The following is a 15,390-nucleotide window of genomic DNA, read 5'->3' as shown; positions in this document are numbered from 1 at the left end:
GATTAAAGTTTATCATAAATGATGGCTATTTATGGCTAATAAAATGAGTGATTACAAAATTTTTTTCTGATTATTATTTAAAACTCTTCTTGAATCTTTTGGAACCCAAATTAATTTACTTGTGATTGCAAAAACTTATTTCCCTTCTTCAGCCCCAAAATTAGTATTCTGAAAATATGCTAGTAATTGTTAAGGAATTATATTTCAGGGAGTAAAATATAAAAAGAAACAGCCAATTACTTTTACTTATGGATATTCTAAAACCCTGTAATTAGAAGTATTTTCCTCAAAGGGTCTAGAAACATAAAGAACACACACTACAGAGCTGACGAGCTGTAACTTAGCCCATGGAAGCCATTTATCCTTGACAGAGACAACATATAGCTGGACCTTGGCCTCCTGTATAAAGACACAGGAGGCCCACAGCAATAAGCATGGCATACCTTTCGTCTTGAAGGAGAAGTTACAGTATGAGCAATGGTAGGGGCGGACATCTGTGTGGGTTCGTATGTGTTTCTTTAACATGCTAGGTTTCTTACAACGGATTCCACATTCTTCACAAATGTACTTTCCTCGTCCCCTGCCTCGGACGTACACATAATCCTCATTTGACTTGTATCTAATTTAAAGGGAGAAATGAGCAGGGAAATTGGACACTGTGTCTTTGAGAAAATATTGATGAAACCTCAACCTAAAAAATAAAGCACAACTTTTATACACAATCTACAACGATTTTATGTACATTTAAGAAAGAAGATTCCCAGTTCTGCATCACACCTCAAGTTCTGACAGCTAATTCTACTTTAGTCATTCAATGTGACGTTTAATTCTTAAATATTTCCACAATTTTAAGATACAGTTTGAAAGGGTTTTTTCCACTGTTAAATTCCACACAGCGACTGTAAACTCTGAACTATTATCAAGCTTTGCCTGACACTGGCTCTTTTAGCTTGTTTTTCTCATCATAACTGACACCAGTTCTCACAGCTTATTTATTATTCTTGAACTAAAACAGGAAGACAGCAAAAGATGATACCCATCTCTGAGAAACTTCCCAAGCCATTCCATTCTGCAAGTCCATGTGGAAGTCAGGTTCACTCTGAAGCTATTCTCACAGGACTTCCGGATCTACATTTTTTCCTAGTCATCATTTCTTCTATAAAAATGGAATTACTTAAGAGAATACTAACGTGCTGTCAGGAAGATTCTGTTAGTTAAGAAACCTTTAAATAAAATCATCACTGCCAGGTCTGCATTCACATGACAGCAAATGTACATTTAAAAGGCGAGTTTAAATGTACATTTAAGAATAAAATATGTACTTGCCCTCCATCAAATATTTTAATTCTTCTTGGTTCACTTTTGATTAAGGAATTTTCTTTATCTTGCTCACTGTTAATTTCAGAGTCATCTTTATTGCTGAATTCAACTACTGAGGACTTGTGATTACCTATTGCTCTCTGAAAGGGAAAAAACAAAAAGAGAAACTAATTTCATTAAACTGGAAACACAAACACCATAATGTTTCACTAGCAATTAACATAACAGAGTACAGACAAATGGTCAGCTCAATAACGTGGACTCCAAAGGGGCAGCAGAAGTCAAGGCCGTCTGTTCCCTTTCCTCCAGTCTCCCACCACAGTCCATGATACCTCAAGTGAAACAACTGCCTTCCCTGGGGGTTCAGGAACTTCACAGAAAGCCTTCTTTAACAGACTAAACTGTCTTTATGCTTTACTGGCCACCTGAAATGCAGTTTAAGTCTATTTCTTTCTTTCTTTCTTTCTTTCTTTCTTTCTTTCTTTCTTTCTTTCTTTCTTTCTTTCTTTCTTTCTTTCTTTCTTTCTTGGAAATGCAGTTTAAGTCTATTTCTTTCTTTCTTCTTTCTTTCTTTCTTTCTTTCTTTCTTTCTTTCTTTCTTTCTTTCTTTCTTTCTTTCTTTCTTTCTTTCTTTCTTTCTTTCTTTCTTTCTTTCTTTCTTTCTTTCTTTCTTTCTTTCTTTTTCTTCCCTTCAAGACAGGGTTTCTCTGTGTAGCCCTGGCTGTCCTGGAACTCGCTCTGTAGACCAGGCTGGCCTCAGACTCAGAAACATCTGTCTGCCTCTGCTCATGATTGTTGGGATTAAAGGTGTGCACCACTACTGCCCAGTTAAGTCTATTTCTTAAAGAGTTATTTCTTTGGAGATGGAAGCACCTCTGGATAACACACAGTCTCGGGTCCCTTCAGGACACCACTAAAACCCTTCAACGTGGGAGAGCCACCAAGGTGGAGCAGAAGCCCCACTTCCTTATCTCCAGCCTGCCTCTCTCCCATTCCTTTGAAGAGGAACATGGCTTCCCGCTCTAGAATAGCTCACGAAAACCAACCAATGGTTAGCGTGAAAGTCAGGTCAAGCCAAAGTCAGAGTGAGGGCTGACAATAAGATCTTTGGAAAAGGTAAACAGACATCAAATGACAAAGCATGTACAGCTACCCTAGAGGTACCCCCGCCTTAAGCTGTACACAAGACTTCATAGGGCTGTGCCACCTGGTCAAAGCCAAATGCTAACAGCAAAAGCTACGGGCCCTGTCTTTGCCTTCACAAGAGGCACAACTGCCGTCAGGAAGAGTTCCGTTCCTGCTGTGGGACTCAGCAAGACTGGAGTGACTTCCTTCCACAGAGAATGTGCATCGTGGGGGAGTGGCTGTGTCCACTGGAAGAGTGTCTGGGAGCCCAGGCCTGATTATGGCAGCTGCAAGCAAAGGCTGCTGGCCACTCCACAGAAGGGGAGAACGGTGATTACTAACATGCTCCCCTGTTTCCTTCCACCCGCCAGGAGGCAAGCAGACCAGCTTCTCCACAAAGCAGAACACACACAGTCCTGGTGCTGACCTTACCCCTTTGGCGAGTCTTTCTTACCTTCTTTCCAATATGAAATTCCCCTTTTGGGGGGTAGGGGAGGACAGGCATTTAAGCGATAGGAACTGGAACCTACATGTGTTAGGCAAGCTCTGTTCTCCAAGAGCATGCTTCAAGCCCCAACTCCCTGTACCTTTTGCTCACTTTCCTACCATCAAACCCAGCTTCTACTTGCTAAAGACAGCAGGGACTTAGATGGTTCAAACAGCCATTTCAACAGTTCTGGTGTGCCTGTGCGCTCCAGGGCATCACCTGTATACTGTGGAAAGTGTTTTTATTTCACTTTCTAACATCTGCTCCTTTCCACCTGGAATCCTCAGTGTGCCACCACATGGGTTCTACACCACAGTCAGGTGCCCAAGCCTCCCCAGCCACTTGTTCATGGATTCAAGTCTCCAGAGACAAAACGTGCAGAGCACAGGCTCTCGCCTCATCTTTCTCGGACGTCACTACTCTTAACAGCTCTTGAAACACAGTCTTTTGAGTTGTGCTCGTTACCATTTCCCTCTGGGGCTCTCCTCCTAGGAACAATTTCTCTCTGTTTCCTGAGCAGACTTTCTTCATCATCCCTCCATTCTCCTCCCTCTGAGCAATCACAATCATTCCTGCAAGCTGACAGACCTCTGGACAGATCTTCCACCTGCTGTTTCCCCTGAGAGATTTGAAATCTAAGTACATAGTACCAGGACTTCCTCCAAGGCTTTTTAACTCTCCCCTTGGGTTCTAGAGATGGAAAGAAGTATCTTTTTTGGGGGGGTGCCTGTCCTAGATCTCTCTCTGTAGACCAGGCTGGTCTCGAACTCATAGAGATCCACCTTGGCTCTGCCTCCCAGTGCTGAGATTAAAGGTGTGAGCCACCACTGCCCAGCCTGGAAAGGAGTACCTTACACATGCTCAAGACTGAGTTACAGCTCCAGCCTGGGAGAATCATGTTCACTGGGACATTAGGAATATGAACCAAGACCTGCTTACATTCTCATGGGGAGGTGTGGCCCAACTAAGGCTCTAATTTAGGGAACCTGGGGTCTAAGAAGTTCCAACAACAAAATCTCCGAGTCTGTGGCTGCAGCTTCCTTCCCTGGCATGGATGGTTATGCATCACCGTGTACAGCCCTTGTTTTTACCTGTGTTGTCAACTCCGAACTTCTTACAAAAACCTCCAGGCCATGCCAGAGTCCCTGCTGTCTTTAACTCAACCAAATTTCTTCTCATTTTCACATGATTTAAATATCTACTAATTAAAAAATAACTCATTTGTCTACAGTATCTATCGCTATTATCATCACCATCGACCCCACTGAAGTAACACCACCTTGGATGCCTTCCTGTATCCATGACTCCACAGAACAGCCATGTTAGAACTATGCAAACTTCTACTGAAATGCTAATACCACTAATATTTCATGTGGATAGATTCGTAAATGCTTGCAGAGCAGTACTATGTGCTTGTGAGCCTGCTGAAGTCAAAGAGTTCATCCATAATTCTGAATGACCAGAGCCTAATGTAATACTTATTTATTTAATTGCTTAAATGACTTCCACATTTTATAAAGCCAACAATTCTTATGAGAATTCAACACATTGCTCCAAATTATAATGTCATGACTATTCTATAAATCTTGACCAAATCAAATAATCCAGGCATGAGTTCTTTTATGCGTCTTTTTGGCAGTAATTAGTGGCTCTCAGTTTACTTAGAACACCGCAGTGGGCATGATGAGAGCAGTACAGTCTACAGGAGGCAAAGGACAAGTGTTACTGGTGCTCTGTAAAGTTCACAACAGAATACAGCCACCTCTGGTAACCTACAGGCTAGTGTTTCCAAATGAGCCATGATCTTCTCTCAGCTAACAACTCCTCAATGAGGAAAAAAAAATCAAAATCCTAACTCCCATTGAGTAGAGTCAGCTGAAGGGAAAACCAAAAACAAACCAACAACCAATGCCGGAGGAAGTCAGTGCTTGCAAAATATTTACAGACAGAATCAATGCCAGAACTGTAGGCGATTCTTCCCAGTGTGACTCCTGGGGACAATGTCACCTCCCCTCTAATAATCACATAGTACGACTTGTCATTCAAAATTAAAATACTTATTGTAAGTAAGACACTTAAAGGTACCAAGACTTACTGCAACTAATTTGCACAAACCACATCTGAAGATAAATTATATCTCAAGTACCTTGCTTAAGTTGTTTTTCCACTTGCTTGAATAGACCACTAAATCTGATTTTGAATGGGTGGTTATTGCTTGGCAATACAGTGACTTTCCAGTCTTCTGTTTAGAATTAAGAAGAGAAAGAGCAACTTTTGTAGGCAAACCAAGTGGATTGGGGTTACTGGAGCTCACTGTCCATCCAGTGTAGGCTGAAGTTTTCTGGCTACTCTGAGACAAGGGCAATGACTTCTGTCTTAACAGGTAACACCATGTAAAGCTGGTTGCAGTCTTGAGGCTGGGGAATGATGGCTGAGTGTCTGAACTGCTTAACAATGAAAGACCAGGGATTGAAAGCTGACTCTGCCCTTGGGTGTCAGCTTTGTTCTCTTGATGTTTAACCCCTGCTGACTCCTTTTCCTGGTTGTTGTCCGTAGATTTCAAAGGCAAAACACAGGCACTTTCCGAAGGAACAGGTGAATTTTGCACTGTAGGAGTCAGCGATGTGGATGACTTGGTATTTTTAACCTCCTGCAGTTCATTGACACGGTCTGTGACTACAAAGGTAGGGGGTCCTGAGGACACATCCTCAGTTGGTGAAACCTGTGTCAAACGGGCAGTCTCGCAGCTCCCTTCAGGAGCAGAAATTGCGTCCTGCTCTAGTGGCCCTCCTTCAAGGGGCTCCATGGTACACAGCTGCCTGACCAGCATCGGCTTCTTCTGCTTACTGCCCTCACCAGCTCCTGAAATCGGCAGCTCCAAGGGTCTAATGTTGGTGCTGCAAACTGCTCCATTCTCATCTTTGGCCCGCTTCTGATGCTTTTCCATGGCAATGTCTAAACTGTTTGCTGGGGAAAGCATCCTTTTACTTGAGGCTGAGGATTCTTGTTGTGGGGAGAGTCTACCAACAGACGTCTTCTGAACCGTGGTCAAGGATTCTGAAACGGATGTGTTTTGGCCCATCTCTGGAAGAACATTTTTGCATGCGAGATCTTTCTCTGTTGTTGGCAATGCATTTTGGAGATGGTTCTGTGATTTTGGCATGGAATTTTGTTCTTCGTTGACTGGCACTATACTTTCATTAGTTTGGCAAATTGGCATGTTGGACAGATCATGGGTTACTAAGATTTGTGGCAGAGATGTGACAGTGGCAAAACAGTACATGGGAACATTACTCTGTTGGGGCACTGGCAGCATGAAGGATGGCAGTCCCTTCTGCACCGGATCGTTTGGTGGCCTGAGCTCCAGTGATGGCAGCGGACAGGGTTTAGATACAGGATCGGCTAGTTTGGCTGACAGTGCTACTGAAGCTACGACTCCCGGATCTGCTCTGGTTTGATCTGGAAGAACTTGATTAGAATGCAAAGGAGAGAGAGAGGAGCAACCCTGGCCAGAAGTGAATGCTTGACACTGAAGCTGGTACTTAGGAGCAAAGCTACCCTCGCTTGTAGCGTTAGGATGCGCACCTGGTTTGCCGCCCTGTGCAGATGCTGGCAGAGAGTGTGCTGTGTTTGGGTGACTAAGGGGTGCGTGAGTTTTATTTAATAAATGGACACCAAAAAGCTGTTGAGGAGGAAAGGTGTTGGTTGAGCTAGAACTTGACATTTCTGGCTGAAGATCCTTAACCAGGGCCTGGGAGGGCACAGAATGTGCAGGAAACTCAGCGGAAGACACATCAGGAAGCCTCGGACCCTGAAATGGCACTGCATTCGCACTAGGAAGAGCAGTATTTTGGAAAGATGATGCACTAACAGGAGACAGGTGACTATCGGAAGCTATGTTTAAAGATATCTGCCGGATCAGGGGACCCCGCCTCCTTTCCAAAAGGGGCACATGTCCGGTGCCTCCCACACCAGACGGGGAGTTGGAGGGCTGTGATTCAACAAATGCTGCTGCCGCCGCCGATGCCAGAGAAGAAGTAATGCTCCCACAGTCAAATGACTTACTTCTGAAATCAGAGACCTCCATCAATGTGGGCATGCAACTGATCTGCTCTGATGCCGCACGCCTCATCTCCCGGTGACTTCCAGGGACATTCAGTGTGTTCGAGCCCAGTGGAATCAAAAGGAACTCTGCTTTATTTGGAAAATCGATTTTGGGGGGTGTCTCTGCTTTAGAAACGTCTTCTATGTCTAAGGAGGCTGAGAAGCTGGATGCGTGGGATAAGCTGCTTTCTCTGCTCAGACTCCGGGAGAGAGTGGAATCGAAGCTTGACTCAGTTGAAGAATGCTCTATCTCAGCCAGCCGGAGCCTTTTCTTTTTGGGTGGCAGTTTCTCTGTTGGCAGCTTTGATAAGGTTTCACTGCGCTGAGGCCAATTGAACTTCTCTGACTTTTCTTCGTCATGGCCCTGGGCTTCCAGGTCCCGGTCTGGCTCTTCGGTGACCAGAATTTCTGGGACCTGGATGTTGTGCTGCCGGACCAGTCTCAAAGGCTGCCCTAACACATACCGTTCACTTAGAATCTTTCTAGAACTTTCCCGTGGCTCTCCTCTAAGAGCATGTGACAGTGCTGTGTGATGTGTGACATCCCGAGATGGGTGACCTTCCTCTGGGGAAATCCCTATCACTTTCAGAGCCCCAGGCATCCCGGTTCTGCCTAGCTCCTGTAAGGAAAAGGTGGTGCCTCCTTCCAAGGGATCCAGCTTGTCGAATGAACCAGGCCTGCTCAGGGAGTTGGTGTGCTGGATGACAGAGATGCCACCCCCTTGTCTCTTCACCTCCATCTTGTCCTGAGCTGCAGAATTTAGCTGCTGTTCAACCACAGGGCACTGCTTTAGGTGCAGGGCCTGCTCGGGGACTCTGGCCACAAGCTGAACAGGAGAGCCCTGCAGCTGGACGCCTCTGTGTGCCTGGTCACCTGCTGTGGCAGTGGTGTGTTTGGGTGGGCTGGGAGCAGAGCCCGGGGCAGGCCTTAGCTGAAGGACTTCAGCGCTTTCTGGAGATGTCCTGCTTTCACGGGGCTGCAGGTCCTCATCATCGCCTACGCTTTTCATTTTCCTCCTCTTCCTTATCTGGGGTGTCTGCTCCCACACACCTGTGGTAGCAGCAACTCTGTAGTGGAGAACCTGGGGTTGTGTCCCACCAGGTGCAGGGCCGTGCTCGGGCTCTCTCACGGCTACCTTTGTTTTGGGCCCATGTAACTCTGAGCAGTAAAATTTCTTATGATTCTCGAAATTCTCCAGTTTCCGGTACCTGTTTCGACAGGTTTCGCACTCAAACATGGTCCCTCGTCCCTGATGGGACTTCTTCTTTTCCAGGTGAGGGGCTTGGGCTGCTTTGCTCTGCACTGGCCCGGGCTCACTGGTGGCTGGGCATCCTTGACAGTTCTCATCCACAGACTGTCCAGAGCCCAGCAGATGATTCTCACTGGCTGAAGAGTCTTCCACTGCAGCCTGTCTGACCAGGGGACGGTGATGTCCGCTCGGGGGCATGGACGGGTTGGGTCCTGACACAAAGACATCATCATAAAAGGTGCCAATTTTATCATCAAATGACTGGCTTCCTCTTAGAGGAGGAGGGGGAGGGATTATATTTGCAGGGACTGCTGAATAGCCTGTGGTTGGCATGGAGTTACTCCTCGTAATAGGCAGGCAGTCCAAGGAAGGAACGGACAGGAGGAACACCTGCTTTGACTTCTCCGTCGGGGTGAACGGGGACTTTGGTATATCAGAGCTGGAACTTGTTCTCCGACCCATCGGTTTTAGGTCAAACTGAAAGGAATCTTTAAATATGTATGATTTGGGGGAGTCAATGCTTCCCCGTCTGGAAAGTGAGGTTCTCCGGGGCTTCACACTATCCAGTTGCTTATCATCGACTAGGGCTTCATTGTCGGAGATCAGCTTTGAAATCCTTTCCTCCAGAGTTTTGCTTGCCAAGGGTGGGCGCATCTGGCCTGCTAAAACTGATGACTTCTCGCCCGTGGCCAAAGCCGTAGGTGCTGGAGCGCTGATTCGAGGCCCTGGAGGTCCACTGTTCTTAGCTGGGTCTGGATCCACGACGGGAAAAGTTCTGGCAAATGGCGTCGGTGGACTCCCGGCTTGATCAGCACTTTCAGAACGTGAGAAGTAGCCAGAGTCTGTGCTTCCTAAGCTCCGTGGACTCAGGAGCATCTTTCCTTGCTGCTCCTGGGGGTCGTCCGTGGCCTGCTGCCTCTGCAGCTGCGCATGTGCTGTCCCACCGTGGGACTCCTGCTTCCCTTCTGACTGAGTCACATCCCCTTTCTGGTGGAACTTCTCATCTGTCTCTAGGGAAGATGCACCGGCTGGCTGTGACAGTACGTTTGCAACAGGAAGGTCCTTCTGCCTCTGTGTGCTAGGAAGTTCAGGCTTGGGACTGGCCCCCTGCGGACCGTCAGTTCTGAGTGTGGAAACACTTACGGGGTGGACCACAACTTTGGGTAACTCTGTCAGGGCTTGTGACTCCGAAGGTCTGTCCTGTGAAGAGAAGCCACTGACCACATGATCTGAATTGCTTGAAATAGATTTGGGTAAAGCTTCAGGATTTGATATCGTCTTCATTATTTGCACAGGTTGTAGGTCCATGACCCCGGGGTCATTCTGCCTCCCGCCTCCAGGCCCCTCCTCCTCACTCTCGCCACTGTCTTCAGCATCTGAATGGACACTAAGTGCTTTGGGGCACTCCTGGGACAGGAACAATCCACCAGCCTCTGGCTGTAAGACGAGACCCAGTTTGATAGTGTGTGCATGGGATTTTTTGTGCTTATATAGATTACTTTTAGTCTTGAATGAAAACCCACAAGTCACACAGGGGTAGGGCCGCTCTCCAGTGTGAGAGCGGATATGCTTTAAAAGCACGCTGGGCTTGGCGCATGCCCTGTTGCAGTACTCACAGATGTATTTGCCTTGCTTTTTGGGCTTCTGATCTCGCAGAAGAAGATTGCACATTTGCTCCACACTCTGACTGGCGGCCGAAGTGACGTGGGGTGAGCTGTAAACTGGCCCTGGGGGTGACTGTGTGGAGCTGGTGGGGCTCACTGACGAAGGAGACACGGCATCCATGTGCTGGTGTGGAGGAGTAACCTGAGTTCTACTGGAGGGAGTGGTGAGGCCTACAGCTGATGTCACTGCTATAGTATAGACGGGTTCAAGTTTAGTGTTCTCAGGGGCGTGCAGATCTGTCAGCGAGCCTGTTAAGCCCGGACGTCCCGAAAGCTGCTGATTCTGGTGGCTAGGTTTGGGACCAAGGTGGTCGTGTGGGTTATACAGGTGAGGAACAGACTGGGCTGCCACTGGCTCGCTCTTCTCAGCTGAGGCCACATGGACCGGGTATGAGGGACACGGAGAACACTGTGATTCGCCAACCATTTCTTGGGAAGTAGGATTTGGGGCGTCCAGGGAACTGTTCTTTAATTTAGAAGGGGATCGTACGGTTTTATTTGGTCTCAGTTTTTCTGTCTGAATTGCACAAGACGAGCCCTTTTGTGACAAGGTGCTCAATTCTGGCTCCATTGCTTTCAGTAAGACGTCGAAGGCAGTACTGGGATAGGAGAGGGGCGTGGTGCTACAGCAAGGGGAGCTACATTCACTATTGTCAGTCCTGGAGTTACTAGGGGAGGAGCTGGAGTCCCGCTGTCCATCAGGACCACTGAGCCTGGCTGGGTCTGAGCCTTCCGACCTCCATCTCCGAAGCTCTGACCGATGGTGAGGAAATGAGGCCTTCTTTGGGGAGACCGAGTCTTCAGATTTTGAGGCCTCGGCAGTCATCCCAAGTGTTTCTCCATTTTGCTTGGTACAGTGCTTCCCATTTTTAGCAGGGACACAGTTGTGTTTCTTATGAGCCTCTGATGCATTCTGGACACCACTGAGCGATGACTCTTCTGTGTTTTGCTTGTGTTTTGTCTGAAGAGGATTCCTCAAGGGGGATTTTGGTATTTTTTTCAGGTGATTCTCAGCAACAATCTTTTTTCGTTTCACACCTTTGAGAGACTCAGAGGCTCCTTTAACACCAGCCTCTAGGATTTCTGTTAAGACAAAAAAAAAAAATAAAACAGGTTGGTAAAATTGTATACCTGCCATAATTGTTTAACAAATGTGGTTACTATCAAGAGAGCCAAAGCCTCCTTTAACAGAGCCAGAGCCAGGCCCACACTCTGGACATTTTAAGAAGGTACCCAGTCAAAACCTACAGAAACACTAATACAGAGATCATGCTGGGTGTTTCTGGAACACTCTGCCCCTTTCTGGAGGAACCCACATCATGGAGCTAGATCTTTCACAAGTGGATAATCCTTCCCCATTGCTCACATATCTGCGGACTACTGACACTACATTCTGAGTAGGCTGGCCAAGCAAAGAAGAATATCCAACCTTCCTATAGGGGTATCTGACTTACCACACTCCCAACCATTAACTGCAAGCTCTACAAGCTCTGGACAAGGGATACTGATATGTGCATGAGCACAAAGGCAACTGTGCAGTAATGAATTAGTAAATACACCTCTGTAAGTGAGTGAGAGAGGGCCCACCGAGGCTCCCTAGTAAGACCTTACTCAAGGTCAGAGAATCTGAGTTTGCTTTACCCAGCAGGGCTGCATACTGGGGTGATTTGGCCAAGGGTGTGGTTACCAGGTGTTTTGAAAGGTCTACACTTAGCTGTACACTGTGCTTTGATCCTGAAAGAAGGAAGTCTTTTGCCCTTGGCATTGTATAAAAAGCCCTTTGGGATAAACCTTGAGACAGCTGGGTATTGACCCAGGGCCTTCCTGAAGCTATCCTGTGTCTCTGTCTTTCTCTCTGTCTCTGTCCATATTTCTAATAATTCCTCATTCCTCTCTCCTTCCCGCAAGCAAGAACTGTTCGACAAGTCAGAGCTGGACTCTGGCAGACTCCCACACCTCTGATGGTCATGATATAGTGGTCAGTGGGATCAGGAAGTTTTGTAACCACAGAGATTTCATCAATGGACAGAAAGTTAAAAAATTAAAGAAACACTCATTTGTGGTTTCTTGCCAAGGACATGAGAAACTCCTGAGATTGTGATGGCTCTTGGTTTAATAAAAATCATCAACATAACTGAGCAAAATATTCACTCCATATGTTTCTTTGAATGTATGAGGAATAAAAGTCAAATGGACATACAGAGACAGATAGACAAGTAAAACCCACTACAGTAAAGAAAAGAAGACACTGATCTCATTTTAAACTGCTTTGGAAGCAAATCAGTTTAAATGTCATGAACTGTCCAAAATTTCTCTAAACTCTTACGCATTTAGTCACTACAATGATTATTCACCATGATTTAATCTGTTTTCAATTTGTCAGATCCCTGGGCATATAAACAGAAGTTATTTCTCTAATTATTACCTATTTTAGAAAAGCCAAATATTTTAATTCATTATTTTCACGTAACTGTCACAATGTACATATTTGAAATTCATGCTGGACCAAAACATTACATTTCTAGTCATCAGAGAAAAGCAAATCAAAATGACTATGAGATACCACCTTACACCTGTCAGAATGGCTATGATCAAAAATATTAATGACAGTCTATGTTGGAGAAAATGCGGAGCAAGGGGAACACTCCTCCACTGTTGATGGGAGTGCAAACTTGTACAACCACTATGGAAATCAGTATGGCAGTTTCTCAGAAAACTGGGAATCAATCTACCTCAAGAACCAGCCATACCACTCTTGGGCATATACCCAAGGAATGCTCAATCATACCACAAAGGTGCATGCTCAACTATGTTCATAGCAGCACTATTTGTAATAGCCAGAACCTGGAAACAACCTAGATGCCTGTCAGCTGAAGAATGGATTAAGAAAATGTGGTACATATACACAATGGAGTACTACTCAGCAGAGAAAAACAATGACAGCATGAAATTTGCAGGCAAATGGATGGAACTAGAAAATATCATCCTGAGTGAGGTAACCCAGACTCAGAAGGACAAACATAGTATGTACTCACTCATAAGTGGATACTAGATATAAAGCAAAGGAGAATCAGACTGCAACTCACAGATCCAGAGAGGCTACCTAGCGGGGGAGGACCCTAGGATGACTGTGGCTTGTAATAAGTTTTGGTTTTACTCAATCAGTGGAAAAGCTTTAGTGAAACACTTCACTATTAGGATAAGAATTTGTACCGTATCAAGCTGATGAAAGAAAATGGTGGCTGTACTTTCGAAGGTGGGGGGGGGGGGCTAAAGTCTTTTTAGATTATGGATTAGCCTATAGAAAAATGTCTACCATAAATCAAACAGTGAAGGGGAAGATGAATAGGAATCTCATTTATACAACTTAAGTAAAACATAACTCTGAACAGATGAAGATAGGTTTCTTCTGTATCCCAGAATCTAATCAATATTTATATATATAATTCAGCTATCATTTGTCTTAAAAGAGCTTATTGGGAAATGTTATCATTTATACTATTTTCTACAGAGAAAATATTTTACTGTTTAAAATAACCCTGGACTTTTAAATTATAACCTGTTTTTATGTTCAAACTATCTGAGTATTATTTCTCCTGCAGTTGTATATAAAATGTTTTTATGTTCAAAAAAATAAAATAAAACAACAACAAAAAAAACCCATCACACTATAATACTCACTCTGTCTTTTATGATGACTGCAGTTTACATATATGTTCTATTCTTGCTGTGACATGCATGTATGTGCTCTCACAGATATACTGAGTGAAGAGAAGATGCCGACTCCACTGCAGACCCCTTTCCTCCCCAGGGGCATGATGGGAAGGCAGGGGCACTGCCCCCGCACTGTAGTGAAGCAGCATGAAGAACCGGCTGTTTTCTACAGAGCTGTGCTGAGCAAGACTTTTGTATTCTTCTAGGCAACCTTTTATGAAGTGACATTTTCCTCACTGGCTTCCCCTCCAGATACACATAACAAATCATGACTTGCTTGTGGCACTCTTTGAGCTACCAGACAAGGGTGACAAACTGAGAAATGATGATCACCCGAAGGGGAAGTAGTTTCCTCACCCATTTCCCAAAAGCCAGGAGATGAGCTGTCACAAAAGTGAAAGCCATTAGGCTCTAAAAATAACTCTACAGGCAAGGATGAGACGTCACTCAGGAGGGGTGGCCCGTGGACCTGAAACCCTGCCTACACTGAGTCTCATCCAAGTCCTGCCTGGGTACATATGATAATTTTATTATTTCACATACTTTTTGGAAGAAGCTGTTTTCAAGTGTTCATATTTTAAAAATCAGATCTTACTCTGTAGCTCAGCCTGTCCTGAACTTGGGATCCCTACTGCCTCTGCCTCCTGAGTGCTGGGATTATTTATTTATATCGCCATGTCAGACTGTTTGGTTGTTGTTGTTGTTTTAATTAAACGGTGCCTGACATTGCAAAGAAATCAACCTGTAGGTCAAATAGTCAAAATTATGTTGTTTAAATAAAAGTAATAAAATGTGGGCTTTGTACAGAAAATGAAAGCTGGCTGTAAAGTGCAGGTGCCCTGCAATCTTAGCACCCAGGAGGTTGAGGCGAGTGAGCTGTGTGCTTGAGGGCATCTTGGGCCACGCACTGAGGTTGTCTCAAGAGAAAGAGAAAATAACAGAATTTCTAAATATCTACATTTCCTTATTATTTCTGGAAAAAAAATCTCCTGTAGTTAAGAATCTGAAAAATATTTTTGGGCTACATGTTCCTATTTCAGATACAACCGGACTCCTCTATCAATTGTCATTCAATTTTTATCCAGTTTGTAAAGTTGCTTATCTTCAATTCTTCCTTTGTATCTTTAACTTTAGTATACGGTGTACTGGGTATGTGCATCTGTGTCCTCTGTGTGTGTGTGTGTGTGTGTGTGTGTGTGTGTGTTTGTGTGTGTGTATGTGTACCTGTGTCCTATGCCTGTGTGTGTGTGTGCACCTGTGTCCTATGCCTATGGGTATGTGTGTGTGCACCTGTGTCCTACGCCTATGTGTGTGTGTGTGTGCACCTGTGTCCTATGCCTATGGGTGTATGTGTGTGTGCGTGCCTGTGTCCTATGCCTATGTGTGTGTGTGTGTCTGTGTGTGTGTGCACCTGTGTCCTATGCCTATGTGTGTGTGTGTGTGTGTGTGTGTGTGCACCTGTGTCCTATGCCTATGGGTGTGTGTGGATGCACCTGTGTTGTATGCCTATATGTGTGGGTACACCCACAGGTACAATGTGGAGACCAGAGCTTGCATTATTGGGTCTTCTTTCCACCTCTCCACCAGAATTTCTGAGGTAGGATTTCTCACTGAACCCAGAGCTTGTCATTTGAGCCTCACTGGCTAGCTGGCAAGTCTCTAGGATCCCTAGGATTGGTATTACAGGCATGTGCCACCATGGCCAGCTTTTCTGTGGGGCGGGGACT

At 45.3% G+C, this 15,390-nt stretch overlaps 1 protein-coding gene across 5 annotated transcripts in view; it reads right to left on the bottom strand.

Annotated features, from left to right (window-relative positions):
- Positions 1–15,390, bottom strand: part of Hivep1 (HIVEP zinc finger 1) — a 147,462-nt gene that overhangs the window by 24,132 nt on the left and 107,940 nt on the right. For all 5 annotated transcript variants that reach the window (XM_006972810.4, XM_006972808.4, XM_015991000.3 and 2 more), the window contains 3 exons: positions 5,079–11,032; positions 1,327–1,460; positions 444–619 (listed from right to left, as the gene is read on the bottom strand). In XM_006972810.4, coding sequence (XP_006972872.1) covers positions 444–619; positions 1,327–1,460; positions 5,079–11,032 — 6,264 coding nt within the window. The remainder of the gene's footprint in view (positions 1–443; positions 620–1,326; positions 1,461–5,078; positions 11,033–15,390) is intronic.

Source organism: Peromyscus maniculatus, chromosome 5 (genome assembly GCF_049852395.1).
Source record: "Peromyscus maniculatus bairdii isolate BWxNUB_F1_BW_parent chromosome 5, HU_Pman_BW_mat_3.1, whole genome shotgun sequence".
Classification (NCBI taxonomy): Eukaryota; Metazoa; Chordata; class Mammalia; order Rodentia; family Cricetidae; genus Peromyscus; species Peromyscus maniculatus.
This window is presented reverse-complemented; position numbering and strand designations above follow the sequence as displayed.